This window comes from Ornithodoros turicata, chromosome 5 (assembly GCF_037126465.1).
Source record: "Ornithodoros turicata isolate Travis chromosome 5, ASM3712646v1, whole genome shotgun sequence".
Lineage (NCBI taxonomy): Eukaryota > Metazoa > Arthropoda > Arachnida > Ixodida > Argasidae > Ornithodoros > Ornithodoros turicata.
In genome coordinates, this window is record NC_088205.1 from 78,988,679 (window position 1) to 79,012,900 (window position 24,222).

General features: G+C 45.2%; 3 protein-coding genes across 3 annotated transcripts in view; 1 reads left to right on the forward strand and 2 right to left on the reverse strand.

Moving 5' to 3' along the window:
* LOC135394891 (transcription initiation factor TFIID subunit 1-like) overlaps positions 1-6,565 on the reverse strand; it is a 28,393-nt gene extending 21,828 nt beyond the window's left edge. Inside the window, exon 1 of the mRNA XM_064625936.1 lies at positions 6,550-6,565. The gene's annotated coding sequence lies outside the window, so the exon portion shown is untranslated. The remainder of the gene's footprint in view (positions 1-6,549) is intronic.
* LOC135394893 (uncharacterized) lies at positions 45-7,639 on the forward strand. The gene is made up of 7 exons (XM_064625939.1): positions 45-519; positions 702-836; positions 906-1,088; positions 1,593-1,979; positions 3,479-3,786; positions 5,631-6,299; positions 6,897-7,639. The coding sequence occupies exons 1-7, from the start codon at positions 279-281 to the stop codon at positions 7,296-7,298; spliced, it is 2,325 nt and encodes a 774-aa protein (XP_064482009.1). The 5' UTR covers positions 45-278; the 3' UTR covers positions 7,299-7,639.
* A 1,222-nt stretch (positions 7,640-8,861) lies between these two features.
* Positions 8,862-23,228, reverse strand: LOC135394892 (cytoplasmic FMR1-interacting protein-like). Its single transcript, XM_064625938.1, has 26 exons — positions 23,149-23,228; positions 21,804-22,073; positions 21,643-21,720; positions 21,295-21,396; positions 21,039-21,220; positions 20,367-20,592; positions 20,166-20,270; positions 19,661-19,864; positions 18,623-18,796; positions 16,496-16,731; positions 15,683-15,830; positions 15,431-15,584; positions 15,278-15,360; positions 15,127-15,200; positions 14,870-15,043; positions 14,339-14,567; positions 13,657-13,856; positions 13,038-13,128; positions 12,804-12,947; positions 12,621-12,711; positions 11,701-11,831; positions 11,522-11,594; positions 11,373-11,467; positions 10,997-11,235; positions 10,459-10,606; positions 8,862-10,022 (listed from the first exon to the last, which is right to left on the reverse strand). Exons 2-26 carry the CDS (start codon positions 22,008-22,010, stop codon positions 9,810-9,812), a joined length of 3,801 nt encoding a protein of 1,266 aa, XP_064482008.1. The 5' UTR covers positions 22,011-22,073; positions 23,149-23,228; the 3' UTR covers positions 8,862-9,809.
* Between the last annotated feature and the right edge of the window lie 994 nt (positions 23,229-24,222).

The following is a 24,222-nucleotide window of genomic DNA, read 5'->3' on the forward strand; positions in this document are numbered from 1 at the left end:
TCGGCTCGGTGAAGCCAAGTGTAGCCAACTTTTGGAACTGGCGCCTGACGCCTGACGCTTGCGACCTTGCGACCACTGCGAGTGAGCTGACACGGCTGACGGGCTGACGCAGCTCGACCGCTCTGCTTTATGTGTGCACGCATCGCACATACATTGTTGCACATATCTCCTCGATCACGCTGTGACCCGTCGACGGTTCGCCCGTCGCGGCCTCAGTCTGAAGGACCAGCGCAAGAAGCGCCACAGTTCGAGATCTCATCCGAGCTCGTCGCTGTGAGATGGGGAATACAGCCAGGAATGACTGCCCCTTCTGCGATCACAGTTTCACTAAAAACTTCAACTTGAGACGGCATGCGCTGAGCGTTCATAAGGTAAATCTCCCTGCACTAAGCAAGAACAACTTCAAATGCTGTTACTGCCCCACCGGATGCCGCTTCTTCGAGGACTTGGTGACACACCACGAAACGGTCCACAGCTTTCCCGCCAAATATGAGACCCGACAATTCACTTCGATGGAAGGTAGGTCTTCGCAAAACTGCCCGATGTTCGGGCAATGCAATGGATGCAATCGATGTTCAGGGCCCGTTACTATCAGAACCGCCCGCACACGAATCTTGTAATCAATGATAAAAGCTGACAAAACGTTTTTTGACAGCGCCTAACACGGAGAGCGTACTTATTATTCAGAATGATTTAAACAGAATTCAAAGCGTGGAAAGAAGGAGTTGAGAAGACCACACGCACCCAGTTCTCTGCATCTACTGGATCAAGGACAGTGGGTGGTATCAAGAAGTGGTACTTGCGGTGTCATCGGTCGGGCACTTACGTTCCAAAAGGTATACACGCGTGCAAGCTTTACTTACCCTTCTCCTGCTTCATTGCAATTCCTTTCTTTTCTTCTACAGGCACTGGAGCGAGACGGCTAAAATGGCAAGGCAGCGTCAAGACTGGGGAAACATGTCTGGCACACATGACAGTGTTACAGGATAGTGCACGCATCAAAGTGAGGTACCAGGGGTTGCACCTGGGTCACGATTCGGAGTTATGCCACGCTCCTTTGTCTATGTCGGACAAGGCTGCTATTGCAGGTAACTACACGCCGTCAACAGTACCTGTAAAATACCCAGCGAACCAGTAGGCAGCTTCTTACAGAGCTATTTGAGAAGTCGACTTTTGATTCACGCGCAAATAATTGTCCGTGATATGCATGATAAGTAGAGCCCGAAGTTTTAGGTTATTCCCCCGATTCTTTCGAGAGTTTACACATCGAATTGAAGGTTGCCTCTTTAGTGTGAAGCCAGATTTTTACCTGGCAGATTGCCCTCGTTGGGATGTCTGTAAGACATCCCAGTGTAGGACGTCTGTAGGACATAACTTGCTTGTTTGGCAGCAGACATAGTTACATCACCGTTTGTACCAAACGACCACAGTTAGTTTGAGTAACTGAGCCCAATTTCTCCCCGAATTTCGCATACTGGTAGCGTGTTTCACCCAAATTCGCATGAATTCAGTGGGCATGTTTAGTTACCCAAATTTTACCACTCAAATTTAGTGTTACACTCATGTTACATCGTGTAACCTGTCATTTTCAGCAAAACTGAAAGAAGGTGTGCCAATGGATGCCATCTTGGACAGCATACGCGACGACTTTGATGGGACCCTCGAACGCATACACCTGGCAACGCGGCAAGATCTGCACAACATAAAGAGGGACTTTGGAATCACCTCGAGTGATAAGTTTCACGGAAACGACTACACCAACGTGGGTCTGTGGTTTGAAAGAATGAAGGAGGAGCCTCTCAGTCCCATCCTTTTTCTAAAACGTCCAAATCGAGACCGTCCCGAAATCGCGGAGCGTGCGGAGGGAGAGTTACTCGACGAGAAGGACTTCCTGCTCGTCATCATGACTGCACCGCAAGAGCAATTCCTCAAGGTCCTGGGTTCAGACCGAATATGCGTGGACACACAAGGAAGAACAGGTGATGACGTGTTGTGTGACACTTCCTCAACCAGTGTGCAGAGTAAACTGTTGCCATGGCGATGTTATATTGGCACATACGCGCACACTTTGCAGAAAGCGCAAATAACTTGCCTGTTCAACTTTGCCACTTATTAGTGAAAGGAGCTGTGGGAATGTGACATGGTCGCTATAATTAGGGTTCCGGGTCTTCAGTTTTAATCGAAAAACATGGAAAAACATTCGCCGGGTAAATTTTCTCTCATTCCGTTTTAACCGAAAAACACCGAATACACAGGGACATTGCAGGACATGACAGGGATAAATTGCTGCACATGCCCAGAAGGTGGGTGGTGGAGATCAGAAAAACCGTACAGAAATACGGTGGTTGTGAAAAATGGCAGTTTACTTTTTCATTAGCCGTAAAACGTCGCCGCACGAATATGAACGACACAACCTGAAAGTGGGCTTTACCTGATGCTTCCGTGCATGTGGTGAAGCCTCCTTTACGAAATTGCCCTTGCTGCAGGACAAACACAGGCGGGACAGTGTTTAGTTTAAGATAAAGTTATCCAAAGTTAGTTTTGTAGACATAGTCTGCGGAAGGGGTGGCGCCCCTCCCACATGCAGTTTAGCAGTGCCGACGAGGGACTTTGATTTGATGTCTGTGAGGTTGCCTTTAAAAAGTTAGGACTCTCGAATGAGTACAGGCCACGAAAATGGTGTTCATGGCAAAGCTGAGGCAGGATGCCAATTCGTTTGTTTCACATATAGCCTGTGGTTGTCTGAAACAATTACAGCCTCATCCGTATAACGTGCTACTGCCTGACATAAAATTTTGAAATGAAGGTAACCACTCCAGTAAGTGTAGGCTCACCTGAAAAGCAAGAAGCACTCTCGTGTAAAATTAAAGATGTAGGGGCTTTAAACCGAAGGATTGCATGTCTCTCGTGACAGTTAACGCCAGAAAAATTACACTAAAGCCAAGGGCTATAAAATGGAAACTTTTAGTGCGAAAGTTACATATTGTAAATTTTGCACGAATATTCGATATTAGATTTTGTATTCGGAAATTTTTCCTCCATTCGATTCGATTCAACTTAAAATATTCGGATTCGCACACCCCTAATTTTTAGTTCAAATCATAATTAGAGCCTGAAGTTTTAGGATTTTACCCGATTCTTCCCCGAATTTGCACCCCGAATTGAAGGTTGACTCTTTAGGGTGAAACCCGCTTTTTACCCGGCAAATTCCCCTCCCTGGGTTGTCTGTAGGAATGCACTGACATACTTGTTTGGCAGCAAATGCAGTTACATCACTGTTTGTACGAAGCCAGTACAGCTAGTTGGAGTAACTGAGCCAGATTTCTCCCCGAATTTAGCGTACTACTGGAAGTTTTTTTCACCCAAATTTGAACGAATTTAGTGCAAGTGTTTATTTACCCGATTTTTACCCCCCGAATTTAGAAAAAATATTTCCCGAAAACTTCAGGCTCTAATCATAATGTGCTTCACCCAACAGGTGTTGACTTTCGACTCGTGACACTGCTATGCGTCGACGAATCTGGGTGCGGATTCCCGTGTGCCTTTTGCATCACAAGTCGTGCGGACTATGCGGCAATGAAGGTCTTCTTCGGCACAATAAAAGAGAGGACCGGAGAGCTGGGCGTTAAAGCCTTCATGGGTGGACACACATTGTACGATGCCTGGAAAGACACAATGGGGAACGCCGACCAACACCTGCTGTGCACGTGGGACATTGACAAAGATTGGAAGGAAAACATAAGGAGAAGAATAAAAGGCAGAGAGACACAGGTGTTCACGTACAAGGTGAGCTTGTTTTCTAGGTTACAACATGTACTATACCATACCACGGAAGCCAATTGCATGGCCAGGGGCTCGACACTCATCTTTTTGTTATTCCACGCTGCACAATAAATGCGTCGGCTTCTGTTATTTGTCGTCTGCCAAAATTGATAGTAGCAAGCAAGCTGGTGGTATAGATCAATAACTTAAAAACCCGAGACTAGGGGACAAAAACGACAACACAGACAAGGTCTCAAAGGTCTCACCTTGTCTGTGTTGTCGTTTTTGTCCCCTAGTCTCGGATTTTTAAGTTATGGTTCAAAAACATAACGACAACGAGTTCAGCACTGGGCCCCAGGAATGTTTTTTTGCTTGGGGTTCGAAGCTGCGACATAAAAAGTGCTGCTGTATAATGTCAGCACACACTGCGCACATTGACATAGTGATTGCAAGCTGGTTCCTAGCCAGTGGCAATCTGATCTGTTCAGAGATTCAGCAAGCCTCCAAAAGTGACACTACGTATAGCTGGAACTAATTAATATGACCGCGGCCGTTCCCGCAAATTTTTGTCGTAAAGCGAATTGTCGTATAGTATTAACGAACACTATGAGTATATGACAATATGGGCAGCATGAGTCACCTCGAAAGCGCGCCTGCGTTTTGGCCGTTATAGGTCACGAGAACTACCGGTTCAGTGACCGATGGTCACAGTTAGAGCCCTGCACCATCCGCGGATGTAAGCGGATATCCGCAAGATACTTGCGGATTCGGATGAAGATTTAGCACTTTCTGCGGTGTGCGGATCGGATGCGGATGGCGCGAGGTCGGATGCGGATCGGATACGGAGGCAGCGGATCGGTAGCGGATCGGATGCGGATATACCGCGTGCTGTCATTTTTCCATCAGCAATTTATTTGTATTGCGCGCCGACAGCGAGCGCATGTTCGGGTTCACCTTTGACCATGCACGGCGGCAAGACGGGAGAGGAGGCATTCTGGCGTCTCGAACAGCGCGAGCACCGACGAGGTAGCGTTCCACGCGTTCCAGAAGTCTCTCCATATCGCGTTTGTTGAAAGGTTTACCTTTGCTTGTCGTCATGACTGAGTCCTTCCGTGACAGCATGGAGGCATCCAAAATTATACCAACATGCTTCCGGCGGTCTTTACGCGTCTTTCGAAACGTGCGGATTTTGCGGATCGGATGCGGATGTAAACTGTTGTGTATGGTGCGGATGCGGATAACGTGTGCGCGGATGCGGGTCGGATGCGGATGCCAAAAATCCCATCCGCGCAGGGCTCTAGTCACAGTAATGAGGGTAAAGTACACGTGTTTGCCCCTAGTTGTGCGGAAAATACCAGTCATTGTCATATAAATGAAATGTCATGTTAACGAACGAGTATCACATGCGGAGGCCATTTGGAGGGAACGGTTCCTGAGAAAAATGGTCATAAAGTGGGAATGTCGTATAAACGAGTGTCATATTAAAGAACAATACTGTAGTTACATTCGGAGGCCTTTGGGAGGGAACGGTTCCCAAGAAAAAGGGGTCATAAAGCGGGAATGTCGTATAAACGAGTCACATCAACGAACAAGTTACATTTGGAGGGAACGGTTCCTGAGAAAACTGGTCATAAAACGGGAATGTCGTATAAACGAGTGTCATATTAACGAACAAGAGTCACATTCAGTGGCCATTGGGAGGGAACTGTTCCCAAGAAAAGGGGGTCATAAAGCAGGCATGTCGTACTAACGAGGTTCGTCTGTATAAGCAGTTGATGAACAGTGAATGCGAAACATATTGCCTCGAAAATGTCTTCTTAAAGGAACGTTCTAAACTACAAACGTCCTTGTCTGGCGATTATATGCAGGTTTTGTACACAATAATGGACCAGCCTGATGAAGTCAGATTCGAACAGCTCTTGGAAGCATTTCTCCACCGGTGCGCATCACAACCGGAAATGGACGCCTTCTTCAAGTACTTTCTATCCCACTATGCTGAGCAGACCACCGCGTGGGCAGCCTACTACCGTGTCCTAGCCGGGATCAGCACGAGTACGCAACTCGAAGCGCTTCACCGCGGGCTCAGACGTTGCTATCTCGAGAGCAAACAAACCAAGAGTATTGACGGGCTCGTCTTGTCTCTCTCGAAGCTCACTAAAGACAAGCTGCTCGATCACTGGCCGAAATTTTCGACAAGCATGCCCGTGGTGCAAACCAACGAAATCGAGAGACAGCACGAGGCCGGTGCTGCTATACCACAAGAGCACGTACGTAGCTCTGGAACACGCCGATGGTCTATTCGGTCCCAGTCTTCCGAAGATGTGGAGTACACCGTAACGCAGCAGCTGGAGACCAATTGTACTTCTTCGTCCTGCAGCTTTGTGTGTCGGAAATGCGGAGCATGCATCCACAGCTTCAGCTGCACGTGTGCTGACAACGTGGTGCAGCTGGGTCTCTGCAAGCACATGCACGCAGTTGCTGCCATGCAGGAGTATGCTGGACACTCGACAGGAACTCAACAACAGCTGGACCAACAGGTGCGGTAACGTGCGTTCTAAGTGAGAAAAACTATTAGACTAAAGTGCCAAAAATTACTCGAGAAAAACTATTGTATCTGCAGTTCAAGTTTCAGATTGTGCGATAGCCTTGATTCTGTACACATCTCTTTCTATACGTAAAGAAAACGTCGATGTCGAAACAGTACGTGCTCCCATTTAGCTTTGGAGCTTAGGTCATTAATGGAGTACGCAAGCAGAGTCAAATGTTAATAAACAGTGTACTGGGTACCTTCTTGTCCACGGGCGAATCTTGCGTGTATCTCCATGGTGATTCGTGTTCACTGCTCTGACCACCATTGCTGTAATGATGTCAAGACATGTACAGAAATATGCCCATAAGCAAAAGCTATATGTGTCAAATCTGGAATAGTCTGAACTGGTGATGGAACTCAGCACAATGTGTAGCGTTCAGTAAATATAGATATGCGTAATATTAGAGCGTGATACTTTGTATAAAAATCTACACTTTTAACATAAAATGGGACCAAGTTGCATACCTCATCACCCTTTATGCTACAGTTTTGGATGCCCTGCCTCGTAATGATGTCCTTTTCATCTGGCTTCCCCCTTTTGCAGATATGCAGCGGTGAAGATCTCGTCACAGCAGATGGCATCCAAGAGAACGATGACATCTCACGAGCCAGCTTAGTTTCGCTGGCTGGAACTTTGCATCAACAGCTTAAGTGCACAAAATTAGATAAGACAACTGAAGAAAACGTAACAGCTACCCTGAAGTCACTTCTCCAATCTCTGACTGGATGCAGTACGGGTTCAACACTGCCTCAGGAGAGAGCAGCACCAAAGAGGAAGAACACAACACATCAGCCACAACTCAGAAGCTGCAGGAAGAAAGCTCTCACAGCCTTCTCAACGCGTAGGATTAAGCCCGCGCAGGAAGCAAGAAATGAGATTGCATCGGTGCTCGTGAACCAGGAAGAAGTCCGCCACACTGGCTTCGACCACACGTACGCAAAATAATTTTTAAGAAGTGCCAAGACCGGCCTATCCCCGTTCGATATCCCGTTTTTGTCTCGAAAACAGGTACCGAACTGCTACCCTTGACTGAGCAAAGTGTGTACGCATTCTCTGTCTTGCATTCAGCTACTTTTTACATCTTCTAACGATTAAACGCGGCAGCAAACTAAGTAGAATCTCGGAGAATATAAGAACTGAGGGAAGGTAATAGACGGATGCTGTTCATTTTTCATTACTCTCGGTGAAAAAGGTTGGTCATAACGCTTTTGCATCTTTGTTTTTGGCCAACATTGCTGAAATTTGAGAGGTGAATAAAAGGCCAAGCACATGCTTTCCACTCTCGAGTCATGCTAGAAGTTTGCAATTCGATTGAGCTCCACCGCACCTTAGCAAATCTCTTTGCTTCTGCTCTAGAAGTTGTTCTGCACAGCTTTAACATTTTTTTGTTGTGAGTAGGAGCAGGAGCATGACTGGCGTTAATGGGGTAACGACTATGTCGCCTCCTCGCCTCGTTCATATCATCCGTAAAGGCAAGATAATGTGTTCATATCATAGATTGAGAACTTACCTGTCAAAAAGAACTCGTTACAAGTTGCAACCAAAATGTACCGCATGCAAAATGTAACTTAAGCCTGAAATGTAACTCCCAGTTACTGAGTTACTTAAAAAAGAGAACAAGTTACTTCAAACGCAAAATAGCATTACGCAGGTGCAGCGCGCGTTGAGTTACACCTCGAGTTGCCTGCAGAGGAGAGCAACACGCTTAGATCGTTTTCGTTTATGTCCAACAATAGACCTCTCCCTGCTTGTAAACAAATGGCGTCATAGTATCTGAACGCTTTGCATCTTACTCCCTGTGGGCGCACAATGGTTCAGCTTCATTTCAATGGCAGTGGTTCTTACTTCCTGAATAAAATACTGTCATTGATTGAATATCACGTTCTATGGCAAAAAATGCCACGAACGAACCGGAGGGAAAGCAAGAAAATATGTGGACGTGAGTTAAAAGTAACTTGGAACTTAAGTTACTTTGACAAAGTTACCTGAAAAAGGAACGAGTTCCGCTGAAAGTTACCACGGTGCAAAAGTACCGAGTTCAGTTACGAGTTACCAAAAACAGGAACTTTAGTTACAGTAACGAGTTACCTCGAACTCTGGTTCATATCATACGAACTGTAGTACATGGGAAGAATAGGCACTGCAGCTGGAACCTGAAAAGAATTTGTATCATGGAGATTCTATTGTACATCTTTTGACTCCTGTATTTTCTAGTGTGAGGTTGGAGATCGTGCGTATCACAATCAGGTACTGGAGCAAAGTTAACAAAGTCCGCTAGTGAAAGACAATCTCTCTAGTTGTTGCATGGATCTGGCAAACCCTGGGAATACGTCCCATGCTTGCTGTTGTTTGGCACGCAAGAAAGAACGCTCCGTGATCTGAAACTACCAGTGACACTTCGCACATTCTCCGCCGGGGAGCAGAAAAGGCAGCTCCAGCTGGACCAATCGAGTTCGCCAGTTGAGGATGGCTCTCCTCCGTAGGTCTGCCGCAGTCATGCATTTTACATCTGCAACTGGAACTTTATTTCACAAAAATAATTGTTTAAATAAGTAAATGACAATTGTATGATATATGCACAGACATCATTATAAAATCCTCTGAAGGAATACTGTTTTCATACACTCTGTCATGAGACCAGATAAATATGTTATTTAAACAATACTACTAGTATGTACTAAGTGGGAAAAAGTATGCAATTCATACTTAAAGGGTAAAAAAAAAAAGACTGGCAAGTGGCTCGTGCCAAGTGTATATACAACTACAAAAAAATCTAAAATCTGCTAAAAGATACACCATGTCCACAGCTTGTTAATGCATGTACCAAGGTTAACAACTGGAAAAGTAAAAAAAAAAAAAAAGTTTAGCAACTTATTTTGCGTAAGTGAAGCACGCAAATGTGGACTAAGTAACTGTGACTGTGCACGTCCAGGAAAATTAGTGATATGGACAAAGTAGGCTTATGGAGGACAGGCTGGGTAACTCGAAAAAGTGCTAGTGACATAATATATAATGCTACCGCAAAAATGAGCATCAAACAAACAACGCGTCATAAAATGATATCATTTCTACACAACCAATTTCTGGGTCAAATGTTGGCAGTAACACTCTCCTGCGCTAGACAACATTTCACCTGTCGGCACAAGTTATTCTACGCAGTAGAACTGATTTGTCTAGATCCACTCGAAAAAGGTGTGCCGCACACTGATTTTCTTTACAAACACCGCGGTCGAAACCTGTTGTAACGAAAAGGCGGTACACACCTCGTCCTTCGCGCAAGCTGGAAGCAGCCGTGTGATACCCGACGCCAGCCCGATGCGATGCCGGCCCAAATCGCACGAGGCGTCGTTCACTGCAACAGGTTTCGACCGTGCCAGATGGAACTGGATCTCCACTTTTTGTACACTCCGCGAAGGCTGCACGTTAGGAATGTGTGCTCCCACCCACGTGGCTAGACTACTTGTGTAAAACATCCGCACGCATGTAAATGGTACCGGGCGGGGGCTGGGACCCGGCTATGGACTGGTGGATGGGGGGCGGGAAACAGCGCACGTGTTCCACGGGCAGGCTCTCCGCGTCGCTCGTCTTGAGGTACTTGCTCAGCACGGCAAAGATTTGGGAGTTGAGGACCTGGAACCTCCGGATGCGATCCACCATCCTCTTCAATGGCTGTTTCGGACGTTAAGAAAAAGGAGGGCGTTACTAAAAAGTCCCTGAGGTGTATTTAAAAGCAAATCGTAGCTGATGATCAAAAATAGTTAGCTGCTGAAGTTTACATTACTGTAGGTGGCAGCACAATTGCAAATTCATGATTGTTCCGCCACAGTTGGGATGTGTAGCTCTTATACCAATGAATCGCAGGAGAGCCGGATCGATTGAAGAAGCGCAAATATAAATTGTTTTCTAACAACAGCAAGAATTGGTACAATTACGAAAAATTGTAGCAGGAAATCTGTTTTTGTCGCTACTTGTAGACCCGGGTATCTCGAATAATATACTCGAAAATTGTTCCGTAACAAGATCTTGTGTAAAATTTCTTGTGGCTCAAGATGCCTGTTTACTAGTTCAGCCCCGTATTAAAAAAAAAAAAAATGTGCCATCTTACAATGCCTTTGATCACTTCGTCCTTGCCATCGACCCTCTGAACTCGCAGTATGTGGTAACAGAAGTCGAGGGCCTCGAAACGTCGCTGCTGTCCAAGAAGCATGATCATTGCACAGCCAGCCCAGTGTAGCCCTTCTCCAAACAACTGCCTAAAAAAGACGCCAGCAATGTCACCAATGGTCTAATCAAGGACATCTAATACCTAGGTCACACGGGGAGTCTCGAAGGTCATTGAAACCAACGGCCGTTGGACATGTGCGTTAGCGCCACCTAGTGTACAACGGTGTCAACCTCTCAAGCGGCACTGGATCCGTAGCTCCTCGAGAGGCTGACATGTTACACACTGGGTGGCGCTAACGTACCCCAAGCAGCACACCATGTTGGTCCAATATTGGACTAATCTTGACAATACTGGCCCAATATTGGTCCAATCTTGGTCCAATATTGGGCAAAGATGTGCTGCTTGGGACACCTTCAATGGCCATTAGTTTAAACGTCCTTTGAGATTCCCCGTGCGATCCAAGTATTGGACTACTTACTCAACAGTGAATTCGTTTTCTCCAACGGGCATGCAGTAGACAAACTGGAGAGCGCTCCAGAGACGATGGAACTCTGAGCACTCCTCCACGTTCATGACCCCATTGGCTGGAGGTGGGCCAGTCCACAGGGGGTCCTCCAGGTAGGACTTCATGCGTCCCAGAATCACCTCAAAGATGGAGAGCCCGCAGCAGAGACGTTCTTTCGTGAGCAGGTCGCCTTCTTTTGCTATCCCGGATTGCTGGGCGGTACAAGAGGGGATGTTTAGCAGCACCGCACATAGTTCAGGCACGTCCGAGACACATCAAATATGTGTCAAGCATTTTTCTAGGAAGATAATAGCCACACAGCCGAAGGTTATAAAAGTGAGCCGGTCACCTTCTGCGTTCCAAGACGTTCGATATTCTGCACCACTTGAAGCGGAGCGTATTTGTTTTCGAGGCGCTTCAATTTCGTCTCTGGCTTTTCTCCATCTGAAACGTGCAATACCGTTACACCCTTTCAAATAACAAAAGCCACGTGCGCACCTTTGCAGTATGGCCTCGGAAGGATGTTCTGGAAAGGGGCTGCGTGCTGCAGATCACAAACTTCTTCTTGTGACTGAAACAAGTGGACGATACAAGTGTACCGAGTAATATCTTTCGTTGCTGCGCAACTGGATTCTTCACCCGTTCCTCATTACTTCCAAATCAGTAAATTTCCTCACCAAGCTTTGCTCTACAAGCATGCAGAAGAGGATGGCGTTTCCCACTTCACGGAAGCTCTGGAACAACTCCGTCTTCACGTCGGGATACTGGATGATGTCGTTTAACTGAGCTTGGTAGTATCCCAGAATGCCTAAGGACGAAATGTGCAAACCAGGTCAGTGGCGTCACTAGGGTATGCGCATCACACGGAGCGGGAGCTCTCCGTCGCAAGAGTACCCAAACAAGTACCTCCGTCCTTACGTGCTCCTTGCCTCTCCGTTTCCTCTAGTAAGTAACTCTTTATCTCCATTTTAAAATACTTTGTTTGACAGTAAATTATGCAAATTGTAACTTGACAGTATCTTAAAGGCAACAAGTTACTTTCGTGAGGAGAGGGTGTCTAGCATGGTGTAACTTAGAAATATTGTATTTACTTGCATAATTTGCGCACTACTAGTTTCGCACAAAATATGCCGATGAAAGAGAAAAAAACAACAACGTAATTTGTCCATCTGCAGTGTCTCACCACAGCGTAAAGAAGTCACTAAAGTTGGGGCATAGAGGCACTGCTGTCAATTTCAGCAGTAGAGTGAGCGGTAGAGAGCCCGGTATTTTGCCTCCCGACAGTTGCCGGTTGCGGTCGATACATTCTCTACCGAGAGCTCGTGACTGGTACACTAAAATTTCCCGAGCGTTTGAAAATCATTCCACGGACATTCCTGCACGATTTGAACACCATGAACTCTTCAAGAAAAATTTTTTTTTAGGAAAAGAGCACAAGTTGTGCAGCTAAATAGTAGTGTACACTGAGTTCGATGCTGACTTGGCAAGTCTCACAAAAAGGATTATCGTGCCTGGTGTTTGGTTAACCGTGGTACGACCATAAGCGGCCCCGCTGTATTGAAATTATGTAAAATAAAAATAAAAATTTCAAACCCACCAGGGGAACCGTAGTCGTAACGTGGAAGTCTGCACTGTCTTGGCATCACATTTAACAATATCTTTGTGTACTGCAGCAAAGTTCCTTGAATCTGTAAGAAAGCACAGCAAGTTAGAAAAGCAAGACGCTAAACTATAATTTAAAAGAAAAAAAATAAGCACTCCAAAGAAATAACAATCTTACGAGGCTCTTGACGATCTTCAGTAATTCTTCCATGACAACGGCAATGCCCTGGTAGCCCAGCAGACGACAGATAGCTCGAAAGTGGGGCGCTCCCACAAATCCACTATACAGACTGTAAATCTGTGTGTATGCCACATTCAATGCCTGCAGAAAGCAAACGGAGCGTTGGCATGGTGAGCATCAAACATTCAGCTCGTGATGCGTTAATCCAAATGCACAGCAGCTGAAGGATACCTTGGTCCCGTAGAAGTAGTGAGGTTGAGCGCTTGGGAGCTTGTCTCGTGTCACCGCTTGTGTGAACGTGATGTTCTTCACCTTCACAAACCTGGCAAAGCGGTACTTTTAAATGGTTTATAACTGCCCTTCGCATTACAATTGCCTGTCTCTTCAATGCATTAGCCCTTGCGCTAAGCTACACAGCTTTATCGATCAAAGAATATCCATAGAGCCTGAAGTTTTCGGGAAATATTTTTTCAAAAATTCGGGGGGTAAAAATCTGGTAAATAAACGTGCGCACTAAATTCGGGTGAATTTGGGTGAAAAAACTTCCAGTACGCTAAATTCGGGGAGAAATCGGGCTCAGTTACTCAAACTAACTGTACTGGTTTGGTGCAAACTGTGATGTAACTGCGTTTGCTGCCAAACAAGTAAGTCAGTGCATTCCTACAGACATCCCAGTGAGTTTGCCGGGTAAAAATCGGTTTTGCCGTGCAGTTTGCCGGGTAAAAATCGGGTTTCATTCTAAAGAGGCAACCTTCAATTCGGGGTGCAAATTCGGGGAAGAATCGGGTAAAACCCTAAAACTTCAGGCTTTAAATATCCAGCCATCACAAGTGCGGTAATCCACACGCACCTGTTAGTTGCAGCATTGTAGCAGTAGTTGGGAAGAAAGTCGTAGTTGAGCTCCCAGAAGACGTGCAGACAGATGCGGCCGTAAGGGGCCAGCACGTTGTGGTTAGCCTCTCTCAGCATTGCGTCGAAGTCGTCCAGAGTCACAAACTTGCTCAGCAGCTTATGCGTCATGCGGTTCACAGACAGCAGACCTTCCAATTCCTGAGGGTATTCGTCGCAACATTATTCCAGCGAGCAGTTTGACTAAAAACTGTCAGCTGGTCAAGTGTAGGCGATTTAAGATTTATAGAGCCTGAAGTTTTCGGGAAATATTTTTTCTAAATTCGGGGGGGTAAAAATCGGGTAAATAAACGTGCGCACTAAATTTGTGCGAATTCGGGTGAAAAAACTTCCAGTATGCTAAATTCGGGGTGAAATCGGGCTCAGTTACTCAACTCTAACTGTAGTGGTTTGGTACAAATGGTGATGTAACTGAATTTTTCTGCCAAACGAGTAAATTAATGCATTCCTACAGACACCCCAGTGAGGGCAATTTGCCGGGTAAAAATCGAGTTTCACCCTAAAGAGGCAACCTTCAATTCGGGGCGCAAATTCGGGGAAGAATCGGGTAAAACCCTAAAACTCCAGGCTCTATTAAGGTTCAGGACTTGGGTAAATATGGTACACGTGACAGATTTGCTCACCACAATGCCGGTGATGTCCTGAGCCTCAAATCGTGAGACAGCAAGGTCAAGGCTTCGCTGCAGGGCTGCGCTGAGCCGCTGAGCAATGAGCCGATTCAGGTCAACCGAGCGCCCCAGCAGCTGAACGTGGCGCTGGCGCAGCAGCGTCTCGTAGCGGTTTGCCACGGGGTACGAAAACACCGTGCCGTTGCTCGCACACTCGGCTCGGAAGCGCTTGTCCAGCAGGACACTGCGTGTAGCACAATGGTGTTCAACATGCTTGTCGGAAAACTTGCGTAAGCTCACTTTCCGTTAAAATTTACGCTGTTACAATGCAAGAGGGATCGGTATAATGACTTTAAGGGTACGTGAAAATTTCAATACAGAGAAAGAGGATCTTGCAAAATTTAGTGGTCGCGAATATATTCCCGTTACTCGATTCGCAAAAAATTTAGGGCCGCGAAATTGAAGGGCTTTACATTAGTGTGTTTCTTTAGACCCTGCATTCTGAAAAGCTAAACGTAATGCGGAAACAAGATTAGCGACACATGCCTTCCAGCTAGATGCTTGTAGTAGGCAAATATCTGATCGCTCAGCTTATAGGCAAACTGGTCAAAGCAGAGATTCACTTCGGCTTCTACTTCGTCGTAGAGGAATTGCTTCTTGAATTTGGTAAGGGCATAGAATGCACTATCATTGTACAGATCCAGTGGGTACAGCACACACCTGTTGGAAATAGAGCATTTGTTTGTTAATGCTTAGCGCTGGTACTTGAACGCCTGAATGGTAAACGTGCCAGTAAGACTTACTCCATCATTGAAGGGTTCTTGGTGTGGAGAATATGATCCGTGAGAATCCACGGAAGGGACATTTCGATGGGGAACTGGAGAAGTATTTATAAATTTTAAGGTTTCCTTGCACTTTTGTGATTTTGAGAAAAAAAAAGGGCCAAGCACACACCTGTATCCTTTTGCCCATGGTCATTTCCAAGTAAAATTCTCGGTACCACAGCTGGGAGAGGTCGCAGCACTCTTGCAGGGTTTCTGTAGCAGACATATCTCAATCTTACACCCAAAATACCTAATATAGTCCAACTGCAAAGGAGGTACTGACGGCTGAAATTGAGCAGGTAGTTCCAGTAGAAAGATCCCTTGTGGAATCGGTCAATCTCCATGAGAGAAGGGCCGTCTATGTCCTTACGGAGTGTCCTTTTACCGCCACTCTTGTCGGCAATCAGGGATTCTAACATCGTCCGTACCATGTACAACTGCACAAAGTAATGGTGTCGGCTAATGAGACGCTTGGAATCCTTTCAAAAACTTCTGAGCTGTCGACAAAAACCTTGCTTCGAGGAAGTGCAAGTACCTGAGTGCTAGAGGGCCCAACATTCCTCCTGGGGGCTGAAATATCGTAGCCATTGTCTGGATCCTTTTTTCCTTTGAGTGCCGGGTCGTCGTTGGGCTCTGTGCCGCGTTTCCAGTCGGCACAAGTCTCCCGCACAGACATGATAATGCTACAACAACAACAACAACATTCCTACAGGTAAACATCTAGGTTAGGTAAAACCACGACCTACAAGGTTATAACGACCGTGTCATTATCGACAACCCCTATGAGAAGCCCGTCCGCACGATCCGCTAGGCGTGCTACTCATCGGCCCGCGAGATCTACATCGTGATTGGACGACGGAAATTTGAATTTTGAACGCGCAGAAGCGGGCGTACGATTACCCTAGCAGACGACAGCAACACCTCGTATGAAAACGGGTAGAACAATGACGATAATCAACTTCAGAACGAAACATCTTCCGTAGGATATCCACCTATCCACCGCTTGTACAAAAATACTAATGTAAGCTGAAGTACAAAGTATTGTAGAAGTTGAGGAAGCAATAACCGAGCCGGTGAGTAGCGCCACCACTCCAAATGCGGTGCTGGGAAGGAGTGCCTATGACATGGTCGTTATAATCTACAGGTTTTCCCGCCGATTTTAATCCAAGTGCCAGCTAAATTAATCCATGTGCCACGCAAACTTTATGGGGCACGGATTAATTTAGCTGGCACTTGGATTAAAATCGCCGGGAAAACCTGTAGTAGGTCGTGTGCAAAACCGTGTACGACATTTCGCTCGAGTACAACCACGTTTCGGACGCGGTGCTGAAGTGCAGCGCAGTATTACCTGCGGACAAGGTCCTTCTTGTTTTTGACCGCTTTACGTAAGGGTTCGCGGAGGATGATCTGCACGAAGCTCTGCAGCTCGTAATAGACGTGGCGACGTACAGCATCCGTGAACACGGTCTCCATTCGGCTCATGAGCACCTGCAGCCCTTTGACCATGGCAATCACCTCAATGAGCCCAAACTTCTCCTCGTCCGTGTAGTTGTAGCGAGTCGCTCGCTCATATTCTTCCGCTTCCTGTGTGCACATATCATTGCGGTTTTGTCGTAAAATCAATCAAAGACACCCGGTTCTTGAGCATATGTTTCCTATAGCACTATGCAAATAGAGTCACCATACAATCTTTCGGACTCAGCGGGGATAGCGCAAAAATCTGAGTAATCGAGCAGTTCGAAAAAACGAATTTCGCTTCAAAGTCAACTTTGCTGAGCACTAGTAGGCTGGAAAAATTTGTCAATACTTTCCTGACGGACTTCCAGCTCTGCCTCGTAACATCAGCTTCTATTTCCCGAAGCCACATTTCGTCACTGCACGATGACGGACGCACCGCCATCACCACCATTCCGCGAGTCGACTTCACCTAACGCCTGCGTGTTTTAGGTGAAGCTCGCTTTACAGCACCATCGCGCGACTGGCGGGCGGACAGCAGTTCTGGGCCTTTTGAATCATGCCATTGGTCAAAAATGGAGCCGCAAAAGTGTTACGACATACGTTTTCTATTCAGAGGAATGGAAAATGAAGAATTGTTGTCTATTTTCTTTCCGCAATATTTTAGTTGGCTGAATTCTTTCGATGCGAATTTCAGATGATACCAATACAGCCGCCGACCGATTTTTCGTACCGCGATTTTTCGGACATGCTCGATTTTTCGGACTCGTTCGCGGAACGGCCGCGGGTCCCATAGAGGTGATGTATAAGAACGTCCAAAATTTCGGACGCGGTGAACCTCCGTCGCTCGATATTTCGGACTCTGTTTGCCCAACCCGCGAATTTCTCTCGTGGGGTGACGGAAAACATTGGTATCGTCCGAAATTCGTATCAAAAGAAATCAACCAACTAAAATATTGAGGAAAAAAAAAAATAGGCAGTGATGATTGTTGATTTCCCATTCCTCTGAGTAGAAGAGGTCTGTCGTAGCGCTTTTGCGTCTTCGTTTTTGGCCAACGGCCCAGCACGTGCTGTGCGCCCGCGAGTCGCGCGACAGCGCTGTAAAGCGAGCTTCACCTAAAGCACGCATGCGTTAGGTGAAGCCGACTTGCGGACTTGATGACGGAGGTGCCTCTGTCACCATACTTACAGTGACGAAATGTCGCTTCGGGAAATAGAAGCTGACGTCATCAGGCAGAGCTGGAAGCGGGTTAGGAAAGCATCGACAAATTTTTCCAGCCTACTAGGGCTTAGTAAATTTTATTTTGAAGCGAAATTCGTCTTTTCGGACTGCTCGTTTATTCGGACTCTTGCGCGATCCCCGCCAAGTCCGAAAAATCGGACGGCGACTGTATTTTTCGTCACTCCAAGAGAGAGATTCACTGGTTGGACAAACAGAGTGCAAAATATCGAGCAAGGGGGCTGTGCAGAGGCTGAGCATTTTTGACGTTCTCATACATCAACTCTATGGGGCCCGTGGCCGTTCTGCAAACGAGTCCGAATAATCGAGCATGTCCGAAAAGTCGGGGTCCGAAAAATCGGTCGGTGACTACATTCAGATTTTTCTGATACTGGAGCGAATGACTGTGTATCTGATTGGAACTCCAAGTCGAATATAGGATTCCATTTTTGAATAACAAACCGAAGAACTGCCTCTATTGAACCAAACATATTCAAGCAGTTCCGAAGTGCTGCTTCATACAAATATCTGTATATGTGCATGTCATCTATGTGTGCAGCATGCCGTTATGGATGCAGCATATGTATCCGGTCCCATAACTATTCGTTTCATCCTCCGTTCAGTTATGTAACTATATACTTCCTGCTTGTTTCGATTCAAAAATGATTAGTTTTGTAGCACTATTTTTGAGCACACCGGTACACTAGCATGCCAAATGCTGGTTCAAAAGCCTCAATCAATGAACATCAATCCCGGCCGCCACAACCACTAGCGTCCAGAACAGCAATCCGAAAGTTGTACCTGCGGGCACTCTTTGTTTTGGTGGGGATCCGTTGGATGCATCAGCTTCCAGGAGTACAGTTCTGTCACATGGGTCGTCCAATCGGACAGCAGCTGAAGACCGCGCAGTGCCAGGTCGTTGAGCTCTTTATTTTCAGCATCCGTTCGTGGCGTTTCCTTCACTGTTGTGGTTACCTGGACATGAAGGTATTGCACTCAACATGCTCTTAAATTAGATATATTTAGGGCCTGACTTTTTCGGGATTTACTTTTGGCAAAATTCGGGGGGTAAATATCGGGTGATATTTTTTATTTGAAAATTCGGGTGTATTCGGGTTAAATCCCGTTACGGCATATTCTGTCGTCAGGAATTCGGGTGTACTCGGGTGATTTTTTTTTTTTAAATAAGAATTTGTCTTAACATGGAACCAATGTTTAGCAATGTTATCAAACTTTATTTTAATGCACGCTTATGAGTGTGCCACGCGACCCGGATGTTTTCGGGTAGATTCGGGTTAAACCCGAATTTTACAGATTTCGTTCGGGGGGTAAATATCGGGCGGATACGGGTTTAACCCTAAAAAGTCAGGCCCTAGATATATTTTAAGGAGCAGTGACACAACATTTAAGATCACACACAAAAAAAAAACTGCCTCATTCACAAGAGCCTGAAGTTTGTGGGTTTAACACAATTTTCCCCCAAATTTGCACCCCGAATTGATGGTTGCCGCTTTAGGGTGAAACCCCGATTTTCACCCAGCAAACTTCCTGCACGGAGATGTCTGTAGGAATGCACACTAACTTGTTTGGCAGCAAATGCAGTTACATCACAGTCTGTACTAAACCAGTACAGCTAGTTTGAGTAACTGAGCCTGATTTCTCCCTGAATTTAGCGTACTGGAAGTTTTTCCATCCGAATTCGCGTGAATTTAGAGCACACATCCATTTACCGATTTTTACCCCCCAAATTTAGAGAAAAATATTTCCCAAAAACTTCAGGCCCTGTTTCTCGGCAACAAATGGCCATTCTGTACGACGTAGACACGATATGCGACATACTTCGTTGCTATGCCTGGCCAGCTCGCTGATGTAACGTTCATATTCATCTCTGATGGTGGGCAGATGCTGAAGCAAGTCAGACTGCGGACTGGGAGAGCTGGAACTGGCCATGGGCCACCGGGATTGCTCGTAATGGGGTGTGCACTTGATGTAGTTGAAAGGAGCCACTTGCATGTCACCAAACAGGGGCACCATCTCCAGAGCCTACGACAATGAAATACAACGTGTCACTTAGGACTACCAGGCAAAACTTTGTAACATGTTGCTATGTTTGAGTTTAAGTTTTATTTATTTGCCAAAAAATTGCTACACTTAGCAAGGAAGGCCCTGTAGCAACGTTTGCAATTCATAGCGTGTTCTTTGTCTGTGTTTGTACACTCATATGCTACATGCCATCCTGAATCATGCAATTACGATAATTTTTGTAATTAAATTACTTTGGTTCGCTAAAACAGTATAGCACCGATGCCTGAAGCAGTATCAAAACCGGTGGCAAAGTATTGACCTTGAAAATCTTGTCTATCTTTCCGAGATTAATTCGTTTCTTCTGGTCCAGTTTATTGATGTTGCAGATTTCTCCATCCATTAGAAAAAGTCCAAATCCCATCACCTGGAAAAGGCAGCAAAATAGTAGCAATGAGAAACGCAGTACAATGTCGACGTACAGGGAACACACTTTGAAAGAAGACACAGTGAAAACGCATACTTTGATGAGCATGTGTTTCTCAGAAGGCAGCATGTACATCTTGCTTTCGTACATCTGCACGCAGATGCTGACGATATCAGCCAGCAGTTCATCGTAGCCGGGAATTTTCTCCATGGTCTCCTTTAGGGTGTCCCGAATTTTGTTCTGCGTGGCCAGGAACATGGACAGGTTCTGCGACTCCTGCAGTGCCTGCGAGTCGGCCATCACCTTCAGGAACTGCGCTGCCCTGCAACGTGAAAGGAGACAAAAAAGAAGAAAAAAAATCGCAGCAAGTTTTGTGTTTCAGCCTCCAGATCTTAAAAAAAAGAGAAATAAAGTGTCCTAATACATTGTCTTCTAATTTGGATGTTTCAATTTTTAAAGCGGCAGCTTTATAGGGCCCACCAATATTGACAGCAGTGAAGGCCACTAGGGCCATCAATCAACCAATCAATTAATATTATGAAGAGAGAATGGAAATTAGTGCAGGCACCTGAAGATCAGGATAGAACCAGAAGATGGCCTTATTGAACTACGTTTAAATATGTTTTTCAGAATGTTCATAGACGTGACCAGTTTTTCTCACAAAGTACATCATTGTTCAAGACCTTAACTGCTGAATTCTGACTTTTTAGCCGTATTGTTAAGGTTCCTATTTATTTCTTTAATTTTTTTTTCAAAACTATAGTTTACCTTCTGTAAGTGGCATAATCGTTCTTGACGCTGGACTTCATGTTTTTGAGTTCATCCAATACAGCAAACATGTTGATGAACTTGCCCAAGGTTAGGAGGTAGGCTTCGGAGACAAAGTCCTTGCGTTTCTCCGCATGGCACAGCCTCCTAACCTCAGTTGTGAAGCGGTCAATCGCTCGTCTCTGCAGGATACCAAGAAATATTGTGAGTTTTTTTATAAATAAGGTTTTCTCAAAATGTACAAATGCTAGTTCACCTGGAAGTACATGAAGTTGAGCAGCTTGTTCACCTCTGGAGCAAGCACTTCCACGGTTTTCTCATAGATTTCAACACGATTTGGCTGCTCGTTTGATTTTGGCTGTGGAGATGAAGCAATGATGCCAATAAAACAGTGGTTATATCTAAAGCTATAGAAGGGATATGGGTGTTGCTGCGCATGTGCCTTTGAGATGTGAAAGATATTTATGCGAGACTTCAACAAAAAAAAAACAAAAAAACTCGCTGCGCATTTTTAGCATAATAAAATTATCTTCTTCGTGATTACGCTGGTTGGACAGTTTGTACACGTGCTTCACATAATTGCACATAAATGTACAATGCTCACCTGTGGTATGGCCCTCGAACAACATCGCCACGTGTACAACATTACAGCATGTTCTTGGCCTTGCTCTAGCATTTCATTCTGCAGTTTCAAGGTCAAATTGAATCAGTTGGGACAAAACAATCACTGATGACAGATACGGCAATATAATAGAAACACGTTACCAGCTCAGCGTGTACGGTGGCTTCCTCGATGTACTTCGCAACACCAGTGACAAATGCGTTGCGGTCCTCAAAGTTTGTGTCAAAGTTTGCATGGTATACAATGCTGCAGGGAAGCGCTTCGATGCAGGGCTGCTGGTCGGGCAATGGGAGCTCATCAAGAACGTCCACATTGGACAGGGCATCAGCCAAGGTCACCTCTGCTGCCATTCTGCTCACACTGTTCTGTCACGTTCTTTCCGATGAATCAGAGCTCTCTGTCTCCCCATACACCTGCAGTTTATAAATTTCATCTCGTTCAATTTGCTGCACATGGTATGGGATAATCTGCAGGGAAGAATTCTAATGGCGTGTTTGACAGGTGCCAGGGGCAGGTCCAATCTAAGACAGCATTGCTACATCAGCCGCCTATCAAAGCACCTGGGGATGAGAGAGGCTGAGAAGGTCAGGATATGTGGGCCATACTTAGATACAACCCTGGTTGTTGCAACACTAAAGAATGTGCCAAGCATTATAGAGCCATGGCAAGGCTAGAGTTCTGCTCCTGTAAACAGCTATTTTCCGATAAACCTTCAAATATAAATTTATAAGTAATAAATTTCTAGTAGGTGCATCTTCACTACTATTCTTTACTTTTTAGCCCGCTCCAAATGCGGCACTTTCTTCAGTCTCATAAGGTCGACAGGAAACTATCTAGACTTTTCAGACAAATTTACAGATTTGTAGTTGTGCCTTAATGCAAAACTATCCACACTTACTAAATCACGTGCTCATCTGGATAATTTTGAAACGCGAAGGTGTGTCACGAAAAGTCCCTTCTTGTTCAGGCAATAAATCCGTTCCTGTCAAAAGTCAGGTTCGCTCTATCCAACAACACAGCTCTTCGCTGCTAGAAGCAAGTGTATACTGAAGCAGTTCCGGTTGTGCGAACAGTTCCTCATGCACAGGAGATATGTTAACACTTATCAAAGCGTACGTAATTGTTTATAGATAGACACAGCACGATCCATGTGCGGTAAACAGGTAAAGAAGGCGTTGGCTAAATGTGAATTACAACATTATGTACCGACCGGCAAAGTAAAGCGTTACAAAATAGGTTAATTTGGGGCGTGAAAGAAGTTCGGCAGTCGTAGCAGACGATAGTGGGGTATTCAGATGTGCTTCCTGCGTCATATCGCAGCGACAAACCCTATGATTCATAACTCACAAGGGCCCCTCAAGTTTGTGCGTTCGTACCGTGTCAAGCATTCCACAAAGAAAACCATTGACGCACAACTCTTTTACACCCGCAAATAGTCAGCACTGCTTGGTTGTACCGTTAGTTATGTGCCATAATTATGATACTTACCGTAAGCAATAAATTCATGAAAGAAAACATCACTTTCTCAATAACTTCTTCCGATTTGCAGTCGCCATGTTGAAGCCTAATTGCTAGAGTGGCGACTCCAAACGGGCAAACTGTAGCAAGATAAAACGAAACTGAAACCTACTGCAGTCCGGAACAATTTTTCGAGGTATTTAATTCGCATGTACGCCTGCTTTAAACATTTTTTTGTTTCTTGACCTGCTTCTTAAGAAATCCGAGTTACCCAATCTTAATTCACGTCTGTCTCGTTAGTTACCGCGCTTACGTCGGACGATACAGAAATTTAACTCCTATCGCAAAAAAAGAAATAAAAAAGAAAATACATTCTAAGCAATTAATTACTTCCATTATTACTCTTGATATTACGCAATTTTAAATTTGCTTCCCCTTGACAAATAATTTATGATACCTTGTATTAATAACTACTTCGTGGTTCATGAGCACCGTAGAAGAAACAGAAGAGTACCTCGAAATAATGAGTTGGAACTTGGAACCTTTGGAATTGGTGCAGTTTCGAAGTAACCTTCATTTAAAATCATTTTCGCACTCGTTCATGAAAAACAAAGCCCTTCTTCATCATGCTGCTGTGGCATTGTTAGGGTCTTTTCTAAATTGTTGTGATTTTCTTTTTCTCTTTTTTTTTTTTTTTTTTTTTACGTTTCTGCAGAGCAGAGCTTTCTAGGCTCCGTACCCCACCAGTCACTTCACTCATGATTTCAATAAATATTTTAATGTTTTTAGGGAATTTCTCACGGGAGAAGAATAAAGCGAAAGAAACTAAGAACGCTAAAGCTATATATAAACTAAACGAACTAAGAAAAGCAAATTAAACTCGACGTAATTCAATTACTTTTCAGAGTAGACGCAACTTTAATCACGTTACAATTATCATTTTGCAATTGAAACCGTAGTCTAATTACTTTTATGAACTCCCAATCACCTCTGAAAAGTAATTTTTTACAGTCCCATGCAGTCCTATCTCACTCATGCGGAACCCATGCAAACGACCAAGAACCAGATCCCCCCCCCCCCCCCAGGTTCTTTTCTTCTTTTTTT